Source organism: Bacillus rossius, chromosome 7, assembly GCF_032445375.1.
Source record: "Bacillus rossius redtenbacheri isolate Brsri chromosome 7, Brsri_v3, whole genome shotgun sequence".
In the NCBI taxonomy this organism is placed as follows: Eukaryota; Metazoa; Arthropoda; class Insecta; order Phasmatodea; family Bacillidae; genus Bacillus; species Bacillus rossius.
In genome coordinates this window covers 31,747,980-31,775,326 of record NC_086335.1, presented here as the reverse complement: position 1 = coordinate 31,775,326, position 27,347 = coordinate 31,747,980, and the positions used below count along the sequence as shown (strand labels likewise).

General features: G+C 36.9%; 1 protein-coding gene across 1 annotated transcript in view; it reads left to right on the top strand.

Annotated features, from left to right (window-relative positions):
- Positions 1-905: 905 nt before the first annotated feature.
- Positions 906-27,347, top strand: part of LOC134534522 (cyclin-dependent kinase 5 activator 1) — a 56,918-nt gene continuing 30,476 nt past the window's right edge. The window contains exon 1 of the mRNA XM_063373004.1: positions 906-1,754. Coding sequence (XP_063229074.1) covers positions 906-1,754 — 849 coding nt within the window. The remainder of the gene's footprint in view (positions 1,755-27,347) is intronic.

Genomic DNA, 27,347 nt, shown 5'->3' with positions numbered 1-27,347 from the left:
CTTAAATATTCAATTTAAATAATGAGCTGGGGTTATTCAGATCTATGCGAAGGTATATCATTTTGTTTATTTTTATCCCTTCCTTTTACAAAAGAGGCGAGGCTTATAGCTGTGAAGGAAAATGAAATGGCTGGTGTGATAACCTTCCCATGTCCCTTGCAGAGAATAAAACACTCTGATACCCGGCAAGCTGTCGCTGACAAATCCATTTGTGAACGAGGCCTGGTGCGCCCCCTGACTGCTCAGTTACACCTACGTGCATCTCCGTGTTGCGGGAAGCCCGCCTCCCAGGCGCAGCGACGTCACGAGTCCGAATATCGACCGGGCGCTGCGTGTGACATCAGCGACTGCCGCCCTTCGCCCCTCCGGCCCAACAGTGCCTCCGGTTGCCGTGGCAACGAGCGAGTGTAGAGGGGATGGAGAGGGGTAGGGGGTGCTCGTGCGCCTGACGGCAGGGAGAGGCTGGCGCCCACGACCCAGTCTCGTGAGAGAGCGCACGACGTCTGTGAGGCCACCTGCGACACGCAGGAGCTTCAAGTCGCGCGAGCTGTTGCTCGGGTCGTGGACGAGTTGAGGTCCCAAGGTCATGAGCACCGGGACTCCGGGCGACGCCAGTGGCTGCTGACCGCACGGAGGGCTCGCAAAAGGATCTCCCTCGGCGCGGGAGGATCGCGCTGAGACCCGCGGCTATTTTCTGCTGCGGGAACCTGGGCCCGTCGCGGGGGGCGCGAACCCCGTCGGCCACCATCGATCGCCCCGGGGCGCCGCCCGCCATCTTGGTGAAGGGCGACCGCGCCGCGGCGGCCGGGAGTCCCCCTGCGGAGGAGGCGGGCGGCCCCGCCGGGCATGCTGTGAGCTCGCCGGCGCTCCTCAAGGTCGTGTGGCACCTGGTGGCGGCCGCGAACATGGGCACCGTGCTGAGCTTCAGCCCGCGCGAGCGGCGGCCCGCGTACGGCGGCCAGGGCGGCGGCGGCGGTGACTTCACCCTCAACAACTTCAGCTACGAGCAGCTCAACAACGCGCGCAACAAGAGCGTCACGGCGTCCTCCAACAGCATCGGCGGCGGCGGGGGCGCGGGCGACGGCAACCACCACAACAACAACATCAACAACGAGAACGCGCGCATCATCTCGGAGAAGAACGCGCTGGAGAAAAACTTCAAGAAGCACTCGCTGTTCATCAACGCGCTCAGCTGGAAGCGGTTCTCCACGGCCAACAACAACAAGAAGAAGCTCGACAACAAGAACAAGAACCTGACCGCGTTCCGGCAGCCTCTCGTCGACAACATCCACCCGCTGGTCGTCGACAAGAACAAGAACATCCAGAAGGCGGCGGCCATCTCGTGCTACTACCCGCCCAAGTCGGCGTCCTCCGCCACGCCCAGCAGCACCGCGTCCCCCGTCGTCGACACCGCGACGACTCGCTCCAACAACTCCAACAACAACGCCACCCACCAGCTGTGCGAGAAGCTGGCTCCCAAGGCCGTGCTGCAGCTTGCCGCGCCCGCCCTCCCCGCCCCCGCCAACAACAACAACAACACCGCCCACCTCCACCACCACCACAACAACAACAGCCAACACCAGCCCCTGCCGCCGCCCAAGAAGACCGTCATCCAGGCGTCCACGTCTGAGCTGCTCAAGTGCCTGGGCATCTACCTGCACACCAAGTGCTACCGGCTCAAGGACTTCCAGGCGGGCGACGCCGTCATGTGGCTGAGGACGGTGGACAGGAGCCTCCTGCTGCAGGGTTGGCAGGTGAGCCCGGCGCTGGCGCTGCCCCGCGGCCGCAGCGGGAACTACCGCTCGCGAGGGCGGCCATCTTGCGTGCCTCCCCAGGCCCGACCCATTAGCGTCGCATGCAACGTGGAACTGCGCCGCGTATTTTTATTCAAAATTTCAATCAGTAGCTCAATCAGGAGGAATTTATTTCGAATCCCGGTCCATATTACCTGAATTAGGATTTACGTTTTTCAAAATCATTCAAGCCCATTCCAAGATGGTACTTTACAATTAGATATGGCCGATTTCTTCCCCAATTTGTCCGTAATGTGTGTCCGTCTGTAGATAACCTCGTTGACGAAACGTAAAACCGTCTGCCCCCAACCCAGAAATATATTATTCAGCAGCTCTTCAGGATTTTTATTATGCTGGTTGTGTATATGTTGTATTTACAACCATATTTGATACATTTATCTCTGTTTTACAAACCACTTATTAAAATAGTTTTTATAAGATATTCAATGATTATGCCTTTAAAATTTCTGAATGAGATCCTTAGATCTGTTTTTAATATCGTGTCAGAAATTATATCTTGTCGGTTTAAAGTTACTCATTATTAGTGCAGCCATTTTGTTTTAATATATAGCTGAATTATTTTCCAATAACAGTTCTACTTCCATTGGAAACAAAATTTTAATGTGATATGCATTACCGTTACTTTTAAACAAAGCTATGCATACTGTTTTAAAGGTTCGTGATCTTTCATAAAATATATACTGCATGTCATAAAACTTTCTTCATTATACTATGTATTATTAAGAGTGACTTTTCAAGAAATATAAATTCAACTTATAAATAATGGCGTAATTTCATCTTAATCAAATTCCAAAAATTAATGTTTACAAAAAATATAATAAATTGCATGATATGTAACAAAAAAAAACCTAGATAGTGATTGTTTTAAGGAAATTCATGAACGCAGGCCGTAGAAAATAGTTGCATCGAGGCCACGTGTATACATTAAGATTGCCTTGTTTAAGGTACAAACAGTGACATGTCAGTTTGTACTAATGGCAAGCCAGTGTGTAACGTAGTGAAACTAATATCATACCCGCCAGTCATTACTACATCAGTCATCTAAACTTAATAATTCGGTGATCACGTAAATTGATTAACTTGTAATGTTACACCAGGGTGACCATTTTGTAAATTTTTGTATTCCCGTTAAAAATAACTTAATACAAAAACTGATCAACCTTAGTTTTACTATACGTATGAGCCCTTTTTTTACTTTTGCACGGAAGAGGATAATAATACCAATTACAGTTGCATTTTGTTTTTGAACATCATTATTAAAATCCCCATCTAGAAATGTTTTGTAATATATATTGTATATCAATTTTTTTTACATAAATGTGTTATTGAATGTTATTATATTAGATTCGTAAGTCATATTATGTATTATCTCTTTTGTTGTTAATCTGAAGCTAGAATTTTACAACGAACTGTTAAAAAATATAAAGTATTTAAATGAGTCATGCAATGGGAAATTTTGATTTAGTATAATTCTTTGGACACACGCCATTGCTACCAGTACTAAGCATCAAAGACTTCAATATTATTTACCTATCCAACAAAAATCTAGTCATAAAGAAATCATTGAAATGCAAATATAATGAAAAAACAAAATAATTCTAGGTTCAGCAGACCGAAATGCACATCCAAAACAAAATTAAAAATATGCAGTCACAATTGCACCTAGAAAACTTTCAGAGTACAAAAAAAAAATATCTGATTTCAGTATTGCTCCTCGCAAAATCCCTGTTTTAAACATAGTTTATTCTATAGGAAATGTTATATTTAAACTGCCAGCATTTGAACAGGGGAGTTTCGGTGGACCGTTCGGACCGACATTACGTCATCCAGGTCACCAAAACCAAATATTTCCTCTGGTGAGCTTAAAGCCATTAAAACACAAAGCAGATTCTGACATCATCATCCTTCCCACTGACAAAGGCTGGACCAGAGTCATACTAGACGGAACAGATAATGATGATAAAATCACTAACCTGATTACCTGAGACAAATATGTATATCTGAACAAAGATCCAACTTTCAAAATTGAACGCAAAGTGTAACTGAACCTGAAAAATCACTAGAGTCACATACTAGACTAAACCAGAGCGTCCTAACACCACACAGCCGTAATCCACCTCACATTTATGGCCTACCATATAGTCCACAAACGAGGCATGCCTTTACGACTTATCATTATCTATTGTAAATCTCCATGCAAAAACTTTCTAAATTTATGCTAAAAATGTCGGACCACTCACAGGTTCCTTAATGATTCTGGTTACTAAATCTCCATAACCAAGACATTATAAATAGAACCAACCAACATACTAGTGAGCTTTGATGTTCAAAGCCTTTTCACCAACTTACCTGTACCAAAAACACTTACTGGAAAACGACAGCGTTTTGAAAGAAAGAACAATTTGCCTATCCCATCACTAATGGAACTTACTACTCTCTGTGTCAATATAACCTATTTCCAGTTCAAAGACGAATTCTACAAGCAAACCCTTGGAATTGCAATGTGTTAATCACGTTCTTCCTTCATTATCAACATTTTCATGAAGAGTTTCAAGCAAGTATCCCTGAAAATAACCAACACTCCGCCAAAAATCTGGCTTCCTTATGTTGACGACACTTTACTTGTTTGGTAACATGGCCCCGAAAAGTTTTAAGAGTTTGCCAATTTCCTCAAATCATTTAGTCAGGTCATCTATACAGTTCACATATGAATTGGAAACCAAAGGGAACCTTCTTTTCCTAGAAGTCCTTGTTTACAGGGAAACTGAATAATTACCTCTAAAGTATACAGGAAACCGCCACATACAGGCCAATACATTCATTTCAATTCCAACGATCCGAAAAACACCAAAACTAGCTCATTCACACTTTAACTAACTGATCTGAGATAATTTGTCCAAACAATATATTAGTTTCTGATGAACCAAATCACTTAAAAGATGAATGTCTATCTAATAGTTATCCACGTAGCATCATCAAATAGAATATGACAGCCAACAAATCCCAATTCCCATGTTTGTGGCCTCTCGGAGAAAAAAAGACACCTTGGAAACAAACACAGATTAAGAACAGTTTTCATGTCAAATTTCACTGCTAAAAGCATTATTATCAGAGTAAATCCAGCTATAGATAAGTTGCAATGTCAGAACTGTGTTTATCGGATCCCCTGTAAATGTGGTTGCAAGTACATTGCAGAAAGTGGCAGAGTCCTTTCAACACGCATTTAAGAACAAAAAAAATAACAAGAAGGGTGAAACTCAAAAATGTATACTTGCTGAACATTTCTGGGTCAACATCCATAAATTATTCTGAGATAATGCTGCACAAATCATACAGTAAGAACACATTATTAAGAGGAAACTAAAGAATTCACCATTTATTGTCAGCAATAATAATAATATTATCAGTCAACAAGTATTAAACTAAAATATATATGGTGCCTTTGATTTAAAAAGAAATTAATTCACCACAAAACCCAACCCTCGTAGTAAGACACCAGCCAGTAACATCAGACATTAGGTGCGCGGCAGATCAGGGGAGCATGTCATTGGCTAGAACAGATGCCAGTTCCCAAAACGTTGCAAATATTTGTTCATAGGAAGTGTATATATACACACACACATACATATTAGCTGCAGTACCCAGTGTTTCCCGAGCTGAACACAGGGTGATATTGCTGTTTGTGTATCTATTTCCTATGATTTTCTGATTACCCATGGCGATCGGTTGAACGTTTTAGAAGTTGATGCGCTGCAGCGCCATCTAGTGGCAAGTTACAAAAAATAAATAGCATAAAATCCTTCTCCATGAAAAAATAATTGGGTGGGGCTGTGTGTGTTACGTGAATACATGTACGTAACAGGTAATATTTTCTATACACAATATAAAATACACTATTATATGTTTTTTTATAATAATGTTTGAACACTAAGAAGTCGCGTATAGGCCGACATTATATATTATTTATTTTTTTTAACACCATATATATTCAATGTAACTATTTTACACTAATATTTTATATATGCTATCGATAGAATTTGACGAGCTGACGATTGAAACTGAAACAAACGTCGTAGCTTCTCCGAGTCAAAAGTTATACTGAATGGAAAACTCGAAACACAGAAAAATGACCTCAAAATGGTGGCGTTTCCCCCTATACCGCGCGGTATGCGTTACAGTCTTCACTTGTAACGAATTTTTTGATCCTTTAGCTGTCCAGTGGTGTAATTAAATTTTGGATGGAGATGATAGATATGTAGCTGCAACACCAAACTGTATCCCCCGATTTTATCATTCTTTTTTTTTTTAATTGCCTCCCACTATGGAAGCAATTTTAAAGACGAATTCACGTCAAAAAACATTTCGATGTGCCATATTTCATGGCGATCGGTCAAATTGTGTCGGAGTTTATCAAAGTCACACATATTAGCATCCAATTTTGTATATATTGATTAGCTGCAGTACTCGGAATTGACCGGGCTTAACACAGGGTGATATATTGTCTGTGAGTTAAGGCAAAATTGTAAGCGCTATATGACAGTGTGGTGGACATAGAGAAATGACACACAATTACTGTTTGTATGTCTATGACCTATGATTTTATGTTTACCCATGGCGACCGGTTGAATGGTTTAGAAGCTGATGCGTTGCAGCGCCATTTAGTGGCGAGTTACAAAAAAATTGATAGCATAAAAACCTAGAACTTATATCACCTGTTTATTATCCAGTGCATATTTTACTCTTCTGGGGGGGGGAGGTGTACCCCGTGCCCCGTGCCCCTCTCTAAATCCACCACTCATGGTATGTTAATTACTAATTATTTTTTTAATTCTATTACTGTTTTTCTAACCCCTTGCTGCACTTGTTCGTTTTATCAAAAATTAATTCAGAAAAAAGTATTAGACACAAATTAGACGAATTACAAACAATTTGAACGGATTCGATAGTATGCCTAGTAAGGTAGTTATGATCTCTTTTTTTTTTTACATTCAAACATTTTTTTCACCCCTTGCTATAGTTGATTGGTCGTATAAAAATTATTTTTAACGGAAGTTATTGAAATTATTTTAAGATTTTACAATAAATAATAACATTTTAGTTAGTGTACGTGGTATGGAATTTTTTTTAATTATATCCCATGTTTTTTCATCCTTTTTCTGCAATTTTTCGTTTTATCAAAAATTGTTCAGACAATAGTTTTAGATAAAAATCATACCATTTTCAAATAATTCGAACGGATACGATAGTGTGCCTACTAAGGGAGTAATGAATTTATTTTTGTTCCGAACCTTGTTTTTTTACCCCTTACAGTTATTAATGGTAATATCAAAAATATATTTAGATAAAAGTTTTTTTTATGAATCCTACGAGTTTTCATGCGTTTTAAATGAATGCGATATTTGTAAACTTAAGGGATCTATAGCGATTTTCTGTTGTTTTTTATTTTTAATACCTTCCCCATTTCTAACCCTTTGGTGGATTTTTGCCCATTAACGAACTCGACCGATATTTTCCATTACTTTAGTTTATGAATCAGTTTGAAAGTTATTCGTGCAAAATTACGGCAGTTATCGTGCCCATAAAATTGTGACATAGCGTGCCTATATTGCGCACATTCTGTATGGCCCCGGCGTGGACGAAACGTGGACGCTGATCGACACACACTCTCTCACTTTCCTTCCGGACTGAACGACTTTGTTACAACAGCATGTAACAAAGTAAAACAGTATGGATTCAAATTAATTTAGTTTTTTTTATATTTTATTGGTGCCTTATGTGTGGTCTGAGCTATCGTCATATATTTCATCCATGCACTGAATTTTCCTCATAAGTTTGTTTTACCTTTAACACATTCACCCTCTTGTCGGACTACAGACAACCTTCAATCGGCCAGGTATCGAACGACAGCTGTGCACATCGGATAAGACAGCTATCTTACGTGAAACTCGTACACATCGGTGTTTTTCATAATTTTAGTGAACAGCTTTTTGATAACCACTGAGATATTTTAATATTATTATAACTACTGACTTTTAGATTGAGTTAATAAATTACTGGTTAATGTTTTTTATTTCTAAAGAAACTTTGTGAACATTAATATTTTCAAAAGATAAAAATGACTGCATGGTACTGATGACTTCAGATTTTTTCAAGCTTACTTAGAAATTATCTCACTTTAATTATCTGTCTAAACAACGTTTCGATTATATCTGCCGGTTATTTATTAGAAAAGTATTTTTTCGTGGTATATCCCAAAAGTTGGCCACAAATTGTATGCATAGTAATTAATGTCAATGTTCATTACTGATATATGTATTAGCAACAATTTCCTTTTCCTGGAAGCTTTTACATTCGCGGTAAACCTGTTACAATGTCACTTTATATGTTAATTCATGAAAAAAATTAATTTGTTTGACTTTGTAGAGATCCAGTCCTTTCTGGGATATTGGTATCAGAATAGGATACACTTTTTTTTATTTGTAACGTGCATTCCCTTAGAATTTAATCTATTTCACACTAGTTTGCAAAGCTATCTTGTTAACGCATAAATTAAATATCATACTTTTAATTACTTACTATCTTTAAAAAATAAAAATTTCTAAAATAAAATAAAAAGGATATTTGATTGTGTATAGATTTTGCTTACATAAAAAAATCTGTAAATCTATTTTTATAAAAATGGATGTTGGTATATATAATATTGATAATTTCTGACACCGTTTGATGAATCATTATGAAGGTTTGGCACATCTAAAAAAAATTTCATGGAGGTTTTTATGCTATCCATTTTTGTAACCCTCCACTGGATGGCGCTGCAGTGCATCACAACTTCTATACCGTTCAACCGATCGCCATGGGTCAATTTATTTTTATAACAAAAAATCATAGGACATAGACATACAAACAGTAAGTGTGCGTCATTTCTCTACGTCTGTCACCTGATCATATAGTAAGGTATGGGTCCTTGCTATCCTTCCCCTTGGTGAGACCCGTCCACTTAGTGGAGCTCGCAGCGGCTAGCGAAATAACTGCACTAATAACAGTTTAGTTTTGAATTTCGTCAATAGATAGCGTTGCCTTGAATTTTAAACGCGATATCTATGGTATGTCTGCCACGTCTTGAATGTTTGTTTGTTTGTCCTCTATGCGTTCGTATACCATTCATCCGATTGCGATGAATCTTTGGTGAGTGGTTATGCGCATGCCCAAGAAGGTTTCTGAGTTATTACAACCATTTTTCAATTGGTGTCCGTGAGTCGTTTCAATAAATGTGTTTATTTCGTATAGCTTAGCGGCAGTTCGTGTATTTTCGTTGTATGAGTGCGCACACATGACAGAATTGAAATTAATTAAATATAAAAGAGAGATAGAGCGATAGAGAGGTAGAGAAGTATATACATAGATATATAGAATGAAAAAGAGAGATAGAGAGAGACAGAGAGAGATAGGTGGAGATATAGAGAGGCATAGAGAATGAGATAGAAAGTTAGATAAAGATATGTACAAAAAGAGATATATAGTGACATAAAGAGATATAGAGTGATAGGTATATAGGGGAGACATATATCGGGATATATAGGGATATATAGAGAGATTAAGATATAGAGAGAGGTATTGAGAGATACAGATATATATGTATACGGAGATAAAGGTATATTTAGAGAAATAGAGAGCTATAGAATTAGAGAGAAAGCTAGAGAGCTGTATTGTATATGTGTACCTACTTCAGCCAAATTACAAAATAAAAATGAACATGGCATTGCAACACATGTCGAGCTTTAGCTAGATAACGGAATCTTTTCAGTATTAGTAATCTTTCATTTTTCCATTTTTTTCTACAACGTTTTATAGATTTTAGATAACATACAGACCATCAGTTTTTAGAAGTATAGAGATAAATAAATATACAGTGACAGAACAACGTCTTCCGGGTTCTTCCAGTGATATAAATTATTTTACACACTTAACGTTCAAATTATGAAGACAATAAATTACTGTCAACTTTTGATTTTAAAAAAAACTCCCCTTTACCCGGTGTTCAGCCTTGCCAATACCGGGTACTGCAGATCGTGTGTTGAGAATTCGAAGAAATGGAAGAAGTCTTAACGTATTTATTCGAATAGTGAAATAATGTTATTTGCATAACTTAATCCTCCCTTTCATTGGCTCGTAAATTAAAAAATTATAGCTTTAGATAACGCAGATAGAATTTTTATTAATGTAAAAGTTTTTCTAATAATACAGATAACGTTAGCTTTCTATATAATAGGTGCCTCAATGTCTGCAAAAGCATCTCCTGTGTAGCTAAACAAATTATATTATACTATGGATTTTTTTGTTCAATCATTTTCAGAAAATATTGTTATTAGTTATTAGATTTTAAGGAAAAAAGAGCATTTTTAAGGTAACTTATAGCTGACAGTGTGGTGTGAAATGCCACCAGAGATACGTCTCATATTTGAAAGCTGTAACAACACTTGCTTTGGCCAGGGAATGAACCCCGCCTAGAAAAAATGGCACCCACATTGCAAGTGATCTAACAGACAAACATTCTTTAATCAAACCTTTAAAGTCCATTGTTTCTCTTTTCACAATTATACGATTTTATTTTTGAAAAATTGCTTTCAAAAATATATTTTCTGTTTACTTTGGAATTTGTTACTTCGTTATTAATGATAATGCAAAATACAGTATGTCCGTAAAGTCAAGGTGAAGTTACGAACGCTTGTAGTGGCTAATAGAAATGAAACGAAAGCTTGAAACTTGAGCTTCATTGAACAGAACTGAACAGGTATGCAAACTTTGAGAGTTTGCCTTTTATTTGGCGAAGATTTCACATTTATATCCATCCATCTTGTTTCGTTGTTTTCCTTTGACCGGTAGAGAAAAAAAACACCATGACTTTACGGACACACTGAATTTATCAATGAAAATTAATAGTAATTTGTTTGTGACTTTTACTAGGTTTGGCTGTCAGTGAAACAGACAGCAGGCTATTCGAGAGGTAGCGAAAGACATGAAACTTGTATGTTTTAAGCTCTTCGAAATTACACAATTATAGCTGTCACGACAAGTCGCGTGTCTTCGGTATGAGTAATTCCGGTTGCGTAAGGCAAGTAAACTATGTGTAGAGGAAAGTCTAATACGTTTGCTTGGTTCGGGAGCAAAGGTCAGATTATTTTGGTGTTATATGTCACATGTGAGAGCGAAGGAATAAAACCATAATAGCATACGAAAAATGTTATCATTCCATTGCTAGCTAGCTTTAAATATTTCAGGAAAAATTTACATATGGCTATAACAGTAAGCTAAATGTTTGACTTGTTCTTTTAATTTTACGTGACAACAGAAAAATAAAATGTTTACCATTGACAGTTTAAATTGGCTCCTAATGCCTGTGATAAGTATTTTAGAAATCTGGTCTTTTCTTACAAATATATAAATGATAATATTTATTTTTATTTTAATGTTTGTTTAGTGAATTTAAAGTTTATAATAAAATATATTAAATTAAAATATTATATTTTTCCCTACATCTGTATGGCATGCGTCTAAGTTATTCAAATAGCCGCATAGATAAATGAATCAGGACACTTGGCGATCGAAACCATCAACGAAAAGTAACACAGCAGTTTAAGTACCATAACAGGAATTTTTTTGTTGCAATTTTACCTGTCTGTTAGGGACTCATGTTAAGTTCAAAGTTAAGGTGGATTAGGCCTTGATATTTCAGATTTTTCCCATTTTTTGATATAATTTTAATTTTGTATCAGTAGTATATATTTGTTCCCCCAGCTACACGAGTAGAAGTGAGGTGCTGGTGCCGTTGTCCGCCAACTTGGATTGTGACGGCATGGCGGCCATCTTGGATGACCTTGACCTTGGCACTTGAACTTGAACATAGCGGAAATCTTGAATACGCCATCTTGGATTCTGCCAGTTTGTATTTCACATCCGCCATTTTGTTTTCCACCATATTGGATTCTAGAACTTTTCGCCATTTTGAATGACGTCTTCGTTGAAATTTTCGTTATGGCCGCCATCTTAAAATTCGTAATTATTAACAAACAATTTTGAGTAAAATTGTAATATTTATAGAAAATTTCAATTATTCGAATTTTAATAAAATTTTAACTGAAAAGCACTTACTTCACGTGACTCATAGTCCCCCAGATCGAACCTGGTGAGAGCAAAAATAAAAATGGCGACGGATCCTTCCTCTACGGAAGTCACTGGCAGACTGATCTCCCACCACTAAATCCAAGGTATATTTATATATATCACCAGCTAACATGATGTCACATCCGTCATCTTGTTTTCGCTGCTGGAGGCCGCCATTTGGTTTTCGGCTGCTAGAGTGCCCTGCCAACATGTTAGGTTAATCTTCATCCGCTAGAGTGCAGCAATCATTTATTACTGTGGTGCCCGCCATCTTGACTTTTGCATGCAATCTTGGTAATTCGTAATTATTTAGCTATAAATTCAGGAAAATTGCAGACTATCATTTTAAAAAATCACTTATTAATTTACGGATTGATTCAATCGATTCCTGCCCTTGGTTCAATACTTTATCTATGTAAAAAAATTAATTTTGTGTAAAAAATATTAATTTCAATAAATATTGTGGAAAGTCATAAAAGAATCTTAAATCCCTCTACTACCAGCCTCCAGGAAGGTTTTGATGACATTTATTTACCACAATCTTGAAATTCTCGAATTATTAAGCTAGAAATTCGAGAAAACAATTCCAAAAATTCGTTTAAAAAATAACTCACTAAGTTGATAACGAAATTCCAACTGTAGAGAAGAGAAAATATGAATCAATTTGAGATATACATGTGATTTTATTTGACAATTCCTACATTCAAATTGATACATTTTAGTCATTAATTAAAATTTAAGGTTTTTTAAGTAAACTCTTTTATGGAATTCAAAAATAAAATTAAAATGTAGGCATAACTTAGTGTAATGATTGAAAATAGTTTAATCTATAAACCCATGTATCGTCCAAACAAATGTAATCTTTCGAAAAGTTGTAGCCGAATTAGAATACAACTTTATTGTCAGATTCGTCACATTGAAACGAAATGTTTCCAAGCAGGATATCTTGTCTATCTTCCAAGTATACCAAGTATATTCAGCACGATTTTGTTTCATTGAATTTCATGCACAACTCGAAGTTTAGACAGCCTGTCCTATACGCAGTATAGTTCGAAGTTGTTTCCCATCTTACAATCACATTGTAGTTCTAGAGCAGGGCTCTTGTTTGCTTCAGGCATTATGCGATTCAATCATTACGATAGCGTTCTAAAAAAAACAATTCCAGCAAAAAATGTTAATGATTCTAAATAATTTTTTTTTCAATCCTCAAAATTTGTTATCAGGTTTGAGCAATGAATTAACAGCGTATTTGTTAGGGAATGGGAACACACGAGCACGCAAATCCATACACGTTATTTTCATGGGGGAAAAGAAAGAAATTGGTAAGTTCACCAGATACCATTTCATCTTCAGGCAGGGGGGGGGTAGGGAGTCTTCAAACTAGGGCGACGAGCGATACAGGGATGCCCCTGAAGAGGAGGGGGTGGGGTATTGTGGCGCGACAATGCCTGTCATCCGCTCCCCGCCTGCCTGTCTTCGTCCGGCCCCTCGAACCTCCCTCGCGCCGTCGGTGGTCGGCTAGCCGGCGAGGCTCCTCCGGAGTCCCTGACCTCGCTCTGGCGTCTGGGTCGTGCCCGGGGACCTCCTTGGGGTCTGAGGTCAGCAGGTGGACCGCTGCAAGCAGGTTGTGGCCCCAGCGGCTTGGTTGCCAGTGGTCCCACCCAGTCAGAGGTGCAGCTGTGTCGGCGACGCTCGCTGGTGCTTCCATCGGGGCGACTGAATTGTTGCCCATTGGAAGGGCAGCCCATCCAATTTCTGAAAACACGCTCCTTTAAGAGTTTAAATAATCCTGAAAACTTGCCCCTTGGATGGGCAGCCCATCAGGATTTTTCTGACAGTGGTGTTTTTGAAAGCTTGTCTGAATTGTTGCCCCTTGGATGGGCAGCCCGTCAGGATTTTTCTGACAGTGGTTAGGTTGTAAAGTGACCTAACCTAACCTTACCTAACCTAAACTAACCTAAACTAACCACTGTCAGAAAAATCCTGATGGGCTGCCCATCCAAGGGGCAACAATTCAGACAACCTTTCAAAAACACCACTGTAAGAAAAATCCTGATGGGCTGCCCTTCCAAGGGGCAAGTTTTCAGGATTATTTAAACACTTAAAGAAACATGTTTTCAGAAATTGGATGGGCTGCCCTTACAGTTTCTGTACAAACAAACCATTGCCAGAAAAATCCTGAAGGGCTGCCCATCCAACGGGCAACAATTCAGCTCCCCCCTTCCAACAGCCTCTGAACTGGCGCGCAGTCTGCTCTTTGTCGTTCATTGGGCTGTTGAGAGATTTGAGCGGTAACCATCACAACAGCATATGTTGGAGTAATTCAAGTCCGCGAATGTTTTCAAATATACCTCTACCCGATATTTCATGCCTGAACTTTATTCCGGATACGAGCGTTTCAGCCGTTTTTTTCACTCTTCTGCTGGACATACAGTTTAAAAAAACCAAAATGCGGAAACAAGAATGTGGCTCGTCCGCCCTCGGCGTATTCTTACGTTTTTTTTTTGTTTTTTTTTTTTTTCGTGAAGAGACGCCGCTCGGATATCTTGAGCTGTTATCAGATAGCGCGAGTTCTTCTGGAGCTCTGCACATCGTGTGTGTGTCCGGGGAGGCCCCGTCTACGTGACGAGGTGGTGGCAGTTGGCAACACATGTGACTCTGTATGTCTCAGTTTAAGTGCAGTAAGTTGTTGATATTTCTTTACTTTTTAACTACACTAAAATACGTACAGTAAGTAAGCGCAATATGTCTGAAAGCTTGTCAAACAATACAACCACCTTACAATAAGGGAAAAGTGGGAATTTTTTTTAAATTTATAACTCTTAATTTTAAATATTCTTGAATTTTTTATAGCTGTTGTAAAGAAAATAATAATCTGGACTAGCATTTATTGTCATTGTTCTATAGTGAATTCAACTATTAACGAAAGCGTGGCTTAGTATTTGTAACTTTTACCTACTTTGTCAAAATATAATTTTACAGTTATAATTTTACAACAAAGTTTGCGTCTAGTCGTTCCATTTGTAAACAAACACGCGTGTCATTTTTAGATCCGCTGATTCTAACAGTTTTATTGGCCAGAAGACAATAACCTGTATATATCACTAAAAGTTGATAGAGGTTAATGTTTCTCTCTCTATGTTAAAAAAAAATTCCATGAGAAAAACGGCAGCTATAATTACCCTATCAATTTTAAGTGCGTATTTTAATAAGAAATAAATTATAATACAATAGTGTAATCATTTGAAAAACACAGTAAAATAAACGTAATAAACTTTAAGACAGGTTTCGCTTTTCAAGTGTATGTTTTTTAACTTCATAGCAATACAGAAGAGAATTACGTTAAGAGTCTTAAACATTCTTTAATTTATTCTGTCATGTAACTGACATTCCTGCGTAAAATATTTTTAGTGAACCCAAACACATACATATTTTCAGCTATTTTACCTGCATTCAAACACAGAACAATGTAGCAACAATATTACTGGGGATGCACGAATACTGACTGTTCTTTCTTTCAGCTGATTCCACATGTCACCAAACAAGGTTTAAAATCATTAGTGAGAAGGCAGTTTCAAAAGTTCCAACTGACCAATAGTTTGCCCTGTGAAATCATTGGCGTTAAGTATTAAAATTATTTCGGTAATGACTAAAACTAAAATAATATTATCAACACACAAAATAAAATGGTTATTGAAAATCTCTTAACGTATGATCTTTGAAAATTTGCCAGATTTAAGGCAATCTTAAAAGATAAAAAATGATCGTTATGGCATACAAATTTCGGACATAAATATTATGTCTTTCATTTTCTATCACTACCTCTGAAGCGAAAATTACACCGAAATAAGAGAACTGTGAACATCCTTCGGAGTCAAACAGGCATTTCCGATTCCTATGTGGCTTTAGAATATAGGGAATAGTTTCCGGATATGCTGTATGTGGTTCGCTTGCAGATAACGCTTTGCGGATTGCAGCCCCCACCCTATTGGATTTCCTTCGTTCTAGAAAACCCTTTGAAACGTATGTTCCACACATACATCCATAACTGTACCAAATAAAACTATTGTTTCCACCTTGCTTTTCATTGCCACGTTTGGAATTACGGAAATTTGAGTCGTGTTCGACCATAAACAACTGCGAAAATAAAAAACATAATTGTTACCTTCATGACATGTAAAATCTGATAACAATAATCCATTTTAAAAAAGTTCATATTTCAACAGTTTAACATTGTTCCTGTGAAGCAAACTGTATCTAGGAAGTATGTCTTGCAACAAACCAGAACTCAAGATGTATAAGGGAGAACTACTTGCCACAGTAGACGTCGCTGAGGTTGAATTCCGGTTTCATATCAAAGATTTCTCTTGCTCCAAGCCGCACTTATTTTCGAAAATTTCCTTGCTGTGAAAATAACTATACTTCTTCTGCATCGTTTTATAGATAGATGAAAATTCAAACATTTTATATGAACATAATTTTTTTTTATTTATAGTTAATTTTATTCCTGTATGGAAAATAAACTTAGTAATGTTAATTTTATCATTTATACTTAAACACTTATTGAAAGCGCAATATTCGTGACTATTTTCTTTTTTCTTGATGTTTTACATAATTTATGTAATAAATAACATCCCGAGAGCCATATTCAACTAAATGCAACCTCGGACTAGGTTCGTCGAGTCGCCAGCTGAAACCCCAGGAACAGGAATATGATCGTGGTTCGTGACGAGTGCTAACTGCCACTGGAAGCTGTGCGATACACATCGATTATTCTTCAGGAGCGTTGAATAGTTCTTTTAGATATCACAAAGTTAAAGGTACTGTCCGTTTCTAAAAGGTAATATTGCATCACTATATTTATGTCCAAGCTACAATAAATTCATGTCTTTTAATTCTAATGAATTTGTAATTTATTAACTTATTATTTTAATCAAATCATTTTGATAAAAATCGGTACCAACTGATTCAAATAACTATGCCAATATTAGCTTATCTTACATGTTGAATCACACACTGTTTACTTTACTTGTTCACATGAATTTGAGTAATTTAGACTCAGAAGTCCTGCTCTTCAGACATTGAGCTGAGCCAGATCTTGCAATAAAATAATATATAATATTATATAATAAATAATATTTTATATTTTGTAATAATATAATTTATAATATAATATATAATATTTTAGAATACAAGTTTCAGAAGAAGAAAATGTATTTCGAGAGTAATAATTGAAGAATTATCTATTTGCGATTGTATTTCTGGTACTGACATAATCGTGCAATGCTTGGAATCAATAGTATTTCTGACATAAGCTGTATCTATTTACAACTCAATTCGTTATATTTTCTGTTGCAAATCCCTTTGTGAACTATTAAATGGAAAAAAGCTGTTCAAAAAACAAAACTAAAATACTTAAATAATAATGTCACTTCTGAATTATTGGAGATAATTTTTCATGTTTCTGTAGTATACGGCGCCCATTACGAGTACATTTAAACAGTGATAGTCCTCATAGCTAATTTTGGAAATTGATTTTATAATTTTCTTAGGAACACACATTTTAGTTCGGTATATTATTATGTTTGAAATACAAAAATCAAACTTCATAGTCAAAAACAAGACAGATTCGTCTAACAACGTGTAGGCATATAGAGTTGTGTCACTACAACACCAGATCGCATCACGGTAATGGGATATGTGGTTTACCTCTACCTTCCAAATAATAAAGTTTAAGCAACCACACCCGCGTAAAATCCCCAACTCGCCATTCAAAATTCTTAACCACTGTGCGAAACGCTCGAGCATGGATATGCGTATAATACCTTTAAATTTGCTGTAGTTTTAAGTAGTTTTTCAGACATACTTAATTTTCTCAGTAATTTTCTCCTTTTTTTTAGTGTGTTCTCAAAGACAGTACAAGTGACCTTTGGCAAATCCAACTCAGTAATCATTTTCAACTATTCATTTACGAAAGGATAATTTCTTCCATACTCAAGTAGCGGGTATATTATCTGAGACAGTAAGAGATACGACATATGGCCAAGCCTTCTTACAATACTTAATACTTTAATACCTTAAATTTATAATTCGTTAATAATTTTTTGTAGGTTTTAGATTTAGTTGCCAGTGCGGTACACATACAACCAACACCGGGCAGTTAAATTGGTGAAGCAACCGGTTATGCTTGTGTTAAGTAACGTCCCCGCGTACAACTACAGATAGTTAAAGACACCGTGTAAACCTATTTGAGGATTTTGCGGCGAAAACGTGAATGCTAAATGTACCAATTATTTAACCGCACCACTCAATCGTAATGTATTACATCGTAAAAAATAATAATTCATGACGTATTAGAATGCTGAGTAATTACGTCACAAAACACAAGTTCAGTTTTTCAATAAAATGATTGATGAGATACTGATGTTACTTACGTACAAACGTAATAATGTATTCAAATCTTTAAAGTGATTTCCTATATTTAAACCACTTCAATTGATTATTTTCTAAATTATAATAAAATCACCTATTTTATAAACTTTTTAAAATCTCAAAATCACGAACTTTAATAATTCTGTCAATAAAGTGTCTTCACTATAGGGAAGAATTTATCGAATCTGGAGCCAAACAGAAAAATTCTAGTAAAATTGAAAATGTAATCCTTTTTTTACTATACAGCAAATTTTATGTATACATTGAACTGATGTCAACTTAAAGAGACTTTGCTAAAGTAAAGATATTTCTGATGCTGTTTTCGTTTATATTTTAACACCATCACACAAAATTATTAATGCCTTTTACTCTTGATACATAAGCATAAGATTCTACACGCAATAAATTATTTAAAATTTTTTTCTTAAGATTAAATGCATGCATATATGTGTATGCATGTATTTATGTTTATATCCGTACATATATAGGATAAATACATCATTTAATTCTTTCGAACGAAGCTTGGACATTCAGGTATTAAACATTACTATATAAATGGCTAAATCGGGGCCAAAAAAAAATTGAAAGGTTTTTCGCGAAGTCCGTTTTGCTCCGCTGACGAGCGAAGACAATGAATACTCTGGATCACGCTGATGGGAAACTCGCTTCTGTAGCCTCGGCTGTTCTGCGGTCTGTTGTCGGCCTCCTGCCCGGATACAGGGTATCGCAGTTCGAGTTCCCACCGCCAGGGGCGCCGCGAAGCCGTACACGTACGACCTCCCCCGCCCCCTGGACGACCGGTGCGGATCGATTAATCGATACACCTGCTGTTTTGCTCTCGCTCTCCCACGATTCCTCTTCCCCTTCCCCCACCAGGCATTTAGACCACGGCCCCGGAAGAAGCTGTTTACGCGTGTCCGGATTGGCTAATCCAACCCCTCTCCCCCCCCCCCCCCCATGATCATATACCCGCTTAATCAGCACGCGTCCGGTTTCGCGCGCTACTCCGGGGCATCATTAATTACGACTACCTGATACTGCACATGCGAAAATAAGGGTAAAATTCCTTACTACACAAGCAATAACTTATTCAGTTGAAAATATTTTATATTCGAGGATGAGTGCCCAATTAATACTATGATTTTCAAAAGTCCTTTCTGAAAGGCATTGCACTTTTTTTTTTTTTAAAGAACTTTAACTGTTTTAGTAAATGAAGATTTATTCTCTGTCAGCAGCTAGTTTATTTTGGTTTTTTTATCTAGCCAGAAAGAATGTGTTCAAGTATGGTTGGTATGAGTAAATTATTACACTGCAATTACATTTCATTTAAGTAAATATGGTTTTAATTACTTCCGAAAATTAATTATATCATTTCTGGATTAATTAAAAATATTGCTTCGAAAGCACCAGAGTCGTTATAAATACAGACACCATATTTTCGTAGTACGATGACCAACAATTAGATTCCACAGTTCTACTCATAATCGCAGGATGGTAAACTGTTTATTGGTTGCCACTTTGTTTGTATACATTGGAGGGCGCCGCGCCGTATGGGGAAGTAATAAGCAGTGTTGTTAAGTAACGAATTACAAGTAATCGGATTACTTGTAACGATTACTTTTCAAGTAATTTATACTTGTAACGAATTACATTTAAAAAAATGTAATCCGTACTTGTAATCGGAATACATAACATTAATTGTAATCGATACATTAAGGTAATCGATACTTTATATTTACTTGCCCTTACTTTTATTCTCGGAACTTATAATGAATACAATTAGGAACAAGAAGATCATACACTTTTGTGTTCGTAAAATTTATAATTTTACGCTTGTAGTGCTACGATCGTATGCACAACATCTATGATCAAAAATGAAGATCCATAGTGACTTGCAGTGTCTCCAACATTACCCTATCCTAAAATCTGCATTTTTAAAATTTAACACATCGCTACCGTCAAGTGCTCCCGTTGAGCATCTTTTTAGTGTTGGTAAAGATGTTTTTGCCATCAAGAGAGGGAATCTATCTGATGAGAACTTTAAAATGTAATTGTTTCGTAAGGTCAGTTCCAAAATTTAAAGAGTGTTACTTTTATTACAGGTAGCTACTTGTATGAAGTCTTTTGATGTTATTCAAGCAAGTTTGTACTCAAATATTATTCATTTAATTAAAGATAATAAATTTAATCATTACATGAAATCATTTTTTTAACAAAACATATATGTATGTTTATTAATGTAACAAAGTGTAAAAAAAATTAATCGTAGGTCAGTTTTAAAATGGTAGCGGAAAGTAATTGTAATTGTAATTGTAATTGTAATGTTACTGATTACTTCTATATAAAGTAATTTTTACTTGTAATTAGTTACATTATCATCACAGTAATTGTAATTGAGCCCAATTACTTTTTCTGAGTACTTTTAACAACACTGGTAATAAGGTAGTATATACTCCTCTTCCCCTCAACGTTTTTAAAAAAATCTGCAAAATATCAGTGACGGCAGTATGTTATTTAGGATGATTCGATGTGAGCTGTTACATCTGCGATTTCAACTGTGTGAGAAGCCGCGTCGCTTACGGCTGCTTTTTTTGGCACATATGTCAGTGTGTTAGTTTCAATAGTAAAGAAAGTTTTAATTAATACACGTATTTTTGAATTTTTTGTGTTTTTAATCCCCTTTTTTTTTCAGAAAAATATTTCTGTATTCGCTCTGGTTGTATATCATCTTCATCTTTCACCGGCTCTCTCGGCGGATTGTTGAATGATTACCGCTATCTCGATAAGATTAATTATGGTTCGATTTAAGAAGATGTAGAAACTCATGTGAAATATTTGAAAGTAGCGTGGTGGAAAAATATGCCGAAAAATAGTAGAGTTGCTATTTATAAAAGGTGGATGAATAGTTCCATTAAATATATTATGGTAGCATGTCTAAAACTAAAATCTTTTCAGAAATCGAAGCTTTCAGATCCTTGGACATCAAAATGGCTGCGGTAATAACGTTTTATTGAATTCGTGTATTTTTTAAGCAATTGCGATTTGAAGAAAAATACAGAACTAGGGTTTCCGTGTTTTAATCTCAGTTTACACAAGAATTTTTGTGAAATTTTAAAATGTTCAATATTGGGTTTATCTCAGTTCTCCAGCCACCACTCAATTAGTGCAACACTATAGGCTAAACAAAATACACAAATATTGGTACGTGTTATAGTAAACAGAAGTCCAGATAGGATAGCCTAATTAATAATTTACAGTTTTATTTATCAGTTTTTTTCATTTTTCCTTAAATTAAAACAATTTAAATGACTTTCCGCCAACTAATCACTCTTTATAAGTCCACTATTCACTCTCCCCACTAGAGTTCTGCTCGACAGTGGCTGTCTTAACCACTCACCTCGGACCCAGCACACTGCTTCGCACCACTCACTCGTCCGCCGCGCCACGTTGCCGACCCCGATGTTCAGATTCTCGCACGCGAAGCCCTTCTCTCGTCGACCGCTATCGCTCGCCAGGGTGTCACTCACCCTCTTCACTTCTCTGTCGCATCGCTTCGAGGATTCGCCGGTGTCGCCGCCAGCCTTCTCTCACTCGCGACCCTATCCGCAGGTAGGTTTTCCTTATATGCATGGCAAGCTCCGATCTGGAAATTTCTCGTAGCCCTCAGAAGTTTTTGCGTCATCGATGTCCCCAACTGAACACTCGAAGCTTCAATAGCAATGGTGTCTGTCCTAGTTACACCTCTTCACGCGACGGGTCAAGATCCCTTGGGAAGGCACTGGGATAGGGTAAGGGGGTCGTGTTTGGTTGTCAGAAAGTGGGCGTGCTAATGGAGGGTCTTTGTACCTGCGCTGCGTGCGCTTCAGGAGTGGAAAAGGGGGTGGGCAGGTCGTATAGTGATTCAGCAGGGTGGCGTGCCGAACCAGTGTTGAGCATAGTTTTCTGTCTCTCGAACGCCTCCATTTCCATTACTACATTGAGTGACAACTAGGCTAATATTAAAAAACCATTTGTTCCAAAATGGTCAAACAAATAGGTTGTGATTCTCGATACTAATGATTAGATATTATTATAATTAATATGTTGCCAAAGGATGAATTTTATTGAATTAAGGAAAGGTTTTGTCAATTTGTATGAAAATAAAATTAATTTTGTTTGTCGGTAAGAAAAGAGAAAATTTTGTTACAGTTTATTTCCCTTTGTACGTGAACTACTACTTTGGTTACTCAAACAAACGTTTTCATTAATGACAAACGTCAAGTTTTTAATAACTTATTCAACGAATATTTTATTTGAAAAAAAAAAGAGTTTCCATTATTTTTACGTACGAAAAAAAAAACATATTATGTCATTGTGTGTACTTATTGTTCATTCGGTATGTACTGTGTGTTCATTACATATCCAGTATGTATACTGTGTGTCCATTGCGTGTCCTGTGTGAACTGTGTCCAGTGTGTGTACTGTGTGTGTACTGTGTGTCCATTTCATGTGCAGTGTGTGTACCGAGTGTTCAATGAGTGTGTACTGTGTGTTCATTACGTGTCCAGTGTGTGTACTGTGTCCATTTTGTGTCCAGTGTGTCCTCTTTTTTTTTTTGTTGTTGAATGTGTATCGTTTCGTTAAATGTGCTTCCTTTTTAATGTTGTGTTAACTCGTTTTTTATAGTAAATGGTTCTTGTGTTGATAGAATATTATTCGATCGGTCGCGGGTATATAAGCGTAACTCAAACGACAGGACTTTCAGTTTGTTACTAGCTATGAGGGTGTAAGGACCACCTACTTTGACTCATCTGATACATGAGTCACATAGTAACTTTTTTTTTTAAATCTCGATGGCATCTTTACCATATTTAACACAGAACTCGATGGAATTTGTACCATCGTCAACGGTCTGCCGCCCTCTCTACCTCAACCTGGCCAAATACAAAGGAGGCACAGAGGTCAACAGTGAAAGCATGGGGAACGGGCTCAATGGTGCTTTGTTAGGCGTGTAGTAAAATCATGAGAACCTTGAGCCGACTGGGGAGGCCATATTACAGGATAAAATAGTTAATAATTAACTAGTCAAAATTAATACAGACAGTGATTTTAGTTAAATGAATACAACAATATCGTTTCTCTGTTCCTTATATTTTCTTTTCTTTAAATTATTTTACTTTAAATAATAACAATAACAAGGTTAATATCAAATGATGAGTATACAGTCATACTGATAGTAAAGGTAAATGTTAAGATAAGGGGCCCCTTTAAATACTTAAGTTAAACACATAGATTTTGATGTTAAGAATTACATAGGTTGAGTCAAAAAATATTAATTAATTATTAGTCCAAACCAATGCCGAAAATGCTAGGTTAATATTTTCTCTTTAGATATGTGGTGGCTCATGGTTGCTCTTCTGCATGCAGAAAGTAACAAAGATCTTTCCTGATTAGACGAACAGGTGACGAAGAAGTTGTGTGTCACGAAGTAATCGCGCCCATGGCCACCCACGCCTTCCGCACACACACTGTACATAAATGTATTACAAAATAAGATAACTGAACGAAATATCATTTCCACATATTCTTGAAGGAATATGCGATTTTACTCACCACTTGCGGTGTACGGAGAATTAATTAAGACATTGATGTCAACAGATTAAGAAACGGCCGAAGCTAGGAACAGTTACATCATGGCCGACATGCTTCAAAAAGAAAGACGTATTATTTTGTGCAACTGAAGAAGACCATAGAGTTGAGACATTAAAGACTGCACATGTAAAACAAATAGAGTTACATTATAGTGCGGTTTCCCAAATCAACATTCATTATGGACAAAAGTAAAATTATTTTGTTGTAAAACTAATATAAGGATTTTAACACAGAAACTTGTCCTTTTATAAATATAAATCATGCTGAAATTTTTGGTTACAAAATGATTAACAAATTCAAGTATAAAAAAGATTATGGCTCCCAGTTTGCTATACAAAATAAAATAAAAACAATAACTATAAAATAGATAAAGTGAGCATGCGCATTTACTAAAAATGTGCAATGGCATAACGGGAATCCTGACAGCAGCGACGACGACGGTGAAGCAGAACCCGTTGACATCGTCGGTGACGGTGACGCAGATCCCATTGGCATCGTCGACGACAATCACGAAGACCTTTATGGAAGCTGTACCATCGACTGGGGAGGTATCGTCAGCGAGGATACAGATCCCGATGGAATGTGTATCACCGTCACCAACAACACTAGAGGAGACTTTAACAGGCGTGGGGTACCGCCAGCAGAAGAGACTTTAATGGATGCAGTGCTGGTTGCAGATCAATCCTCGATGAATGACGTTTCGTCAGCGAAGGATACTTCATTGGTTGGTGATTCGTCAAAAACTATCAAGCATCGATGTTGTCACTGTAACAAGATTTTTTCGAACAACAATATTGCTCACAGACATAAGAAAACAGAATGTTCTAATAAATTTTTCGCAAAATTATTAGCTGTTAAAAGTGTCACAAGCAATTTACAAAAGAAAAGAGATAATATGAAATAACACTTGAAGACATGCAAAGTTCCTGTTGTGTGGCAGAAATTAAAGTTTGGCTACAAAACCGAAAGTTCGCTTAAGAGTACACCAGAAATTGGTACTACAGTAGTTACATTAGCATTTGGTCACAGCGTGAAAGATTCGTCTTCATCAACTAGGCATACTTGCAGCTACTGCGATAAGTCGTTCGCATTTTCTCATGAAACACGAAAACACGAGAGAAGTAAATGTACGAAGAATTCTTCTCGTATGAAATTTCGCTGCGTCGAGTGCCATACTTTGTTTACAGGTAATGATAATTTGCGATGACATGCAAAAAAACTGTAAAGATGAAGTCCGTGTGCCTACTGTTGAACTACATGCAGACATTTCGACTCCTCGTTTAAGGTTGGAACTTTTATGCGTAAAGCTCCAAAAACCTATGTTCAGCCTAGGCATGAGTATAAACCTAAGACTGTGCTTAGTGATTACAGGTAAATGATAACGGGTTTTACGTGGCGAAATCGGCATTTCGTGAAATGTTGAAAGACTTCTACTATCTAAATACACTTAGTGAGACAAAAGACATTTGTACTTTTCTTGATATCAAGCAGAAAATAATCAATTAACTTACAGATGAAGTAGCAACGTACGGATCTTTAAAATATAATTTGTGGTTGGACTGTGTATATGGCAAACCATATCCGTTCGAGGACAAAGTGAAGAAGTGGGCATTCAATACTGTGAATAAATCCCATTTAGAATTCCAACGATGAGAAGCAGTCTGTTAAACACAGTATCGAGAAACTCTGTCGGGAAGAAAAGGACTATGTAGGTAAAGGATCTGGCTGGTCTCTATCTCCCGCAAACCAATTGGAGCTAAGAATTAGTCAATTCAAGCCAATGCAGAACTATATGTTTATTAGATTGCTAACTTTAGCAAGTGTTCCTGTAGTAGTGTAGGATTTATGGAATAAATTTTTTGTTTGTAATTTTGTTTTATTTTTGACCCTGTTACTTTTATGGTGAATTGAAATTATATTTAATTAAATTTGTATTTTTTCATTTACCAAGGTTCAAACCGAGGAAGGATACTGATCGAATAAATAAGTACATTAATGAGTTATGTTTTCCGTATTTCTAGGCCAAACATTATGGATTTCCAAGATAGCCGCCAATATATAATCATCGGCTTACTGGAGGCTGGTAGACTAGGAAACTAAGCTTCTTCTAGGACTTTTCACCATATTTTATTAAATAAGAGTTATTTTGACCTAAAATTAACTTTTTTGGATCGAGCAAGATCGAATCCAGCACTTTAATCCATCTTATCAATTAATTAATGATTTTTTTTTATTTTTAGACTTTTTCACGAATTTTTAGTTTAATAAATACAGATTTCCAAGATGATGACCAAGACAATATTGCGGACGCCCTGGCACTAAACTATTACTGCACTCTAGCGGGTGAAAAATAAACTTATATTACTGTAGCATTCTCTAGCAGACGAAAATAATGTGTCAGATCCAGATGGCGGCCTCCAGCAGACGAAAACAAGATAGTGGGCGTAACGTCATACTAGCTGGCGATATATTTACCTCGGCATTGGTGGTGTGAGGTCAGTATGTAGTTGACTTTTGTGGAGGAAGGATCCATTGCCATTCTTTTACTTTACCCAGTTCAAACCGAGGACTCCGTGATGTAAAAGTATTTTTAAATAAAATTTTATTTAAACTATAAATAAATATTTTTTTATTAAATTCAAATTTTTACCATTCAAACCTGTTATAATTACGGATTGTCCAAATGGTGGACGTAATTTCATAATTTTCAAATGGCCGAACACTTTTATTAAAATTTTATTAATTATTTTTTATTCATTTTAAAATTTTCCCCGATTTTTCTGATGAAATTTGTGGATTTTCAAGATGGCGGATGTAACTTAATAATTAGAAAATAGCAGCACTTTTATATTAAAATTTTATTAATTTGTTTTTTATTAATTTTAACATTTTCCCTGATTTTTCAAATGAAAATTGTGGATTTTCAAGATGTCGGCCGTAACTAAAAGTACAACGGTGAGCCTTTACTTTCAAAAGGGCGGCCAATGCATCCTAATTGTCAAGGTCATGACCTCGGCAGCTAATGGCTGGAAACTTTGGCGGCTTGCTAATGGGAAATTTAAGCCGCTTTGAGGAATTTTCAAACCGTTGACATGTTTGAGAACTAAAACGGGAAATTTTCCCTCAAAACGGGAATATTTTCCTCAAAATATTTAAAAATAAATATATTTCTTGAGATTTTTAGGCGGAAATTATCTGTAAGAACTGGAAATTTTGGCGGATTTTGGCGAATTTCGGATAGATTTTGAAAGTCAAGGTCAATTATCAAGGTCATCCAAGATGGCCGATGTGACGTCATAATCCAAGATG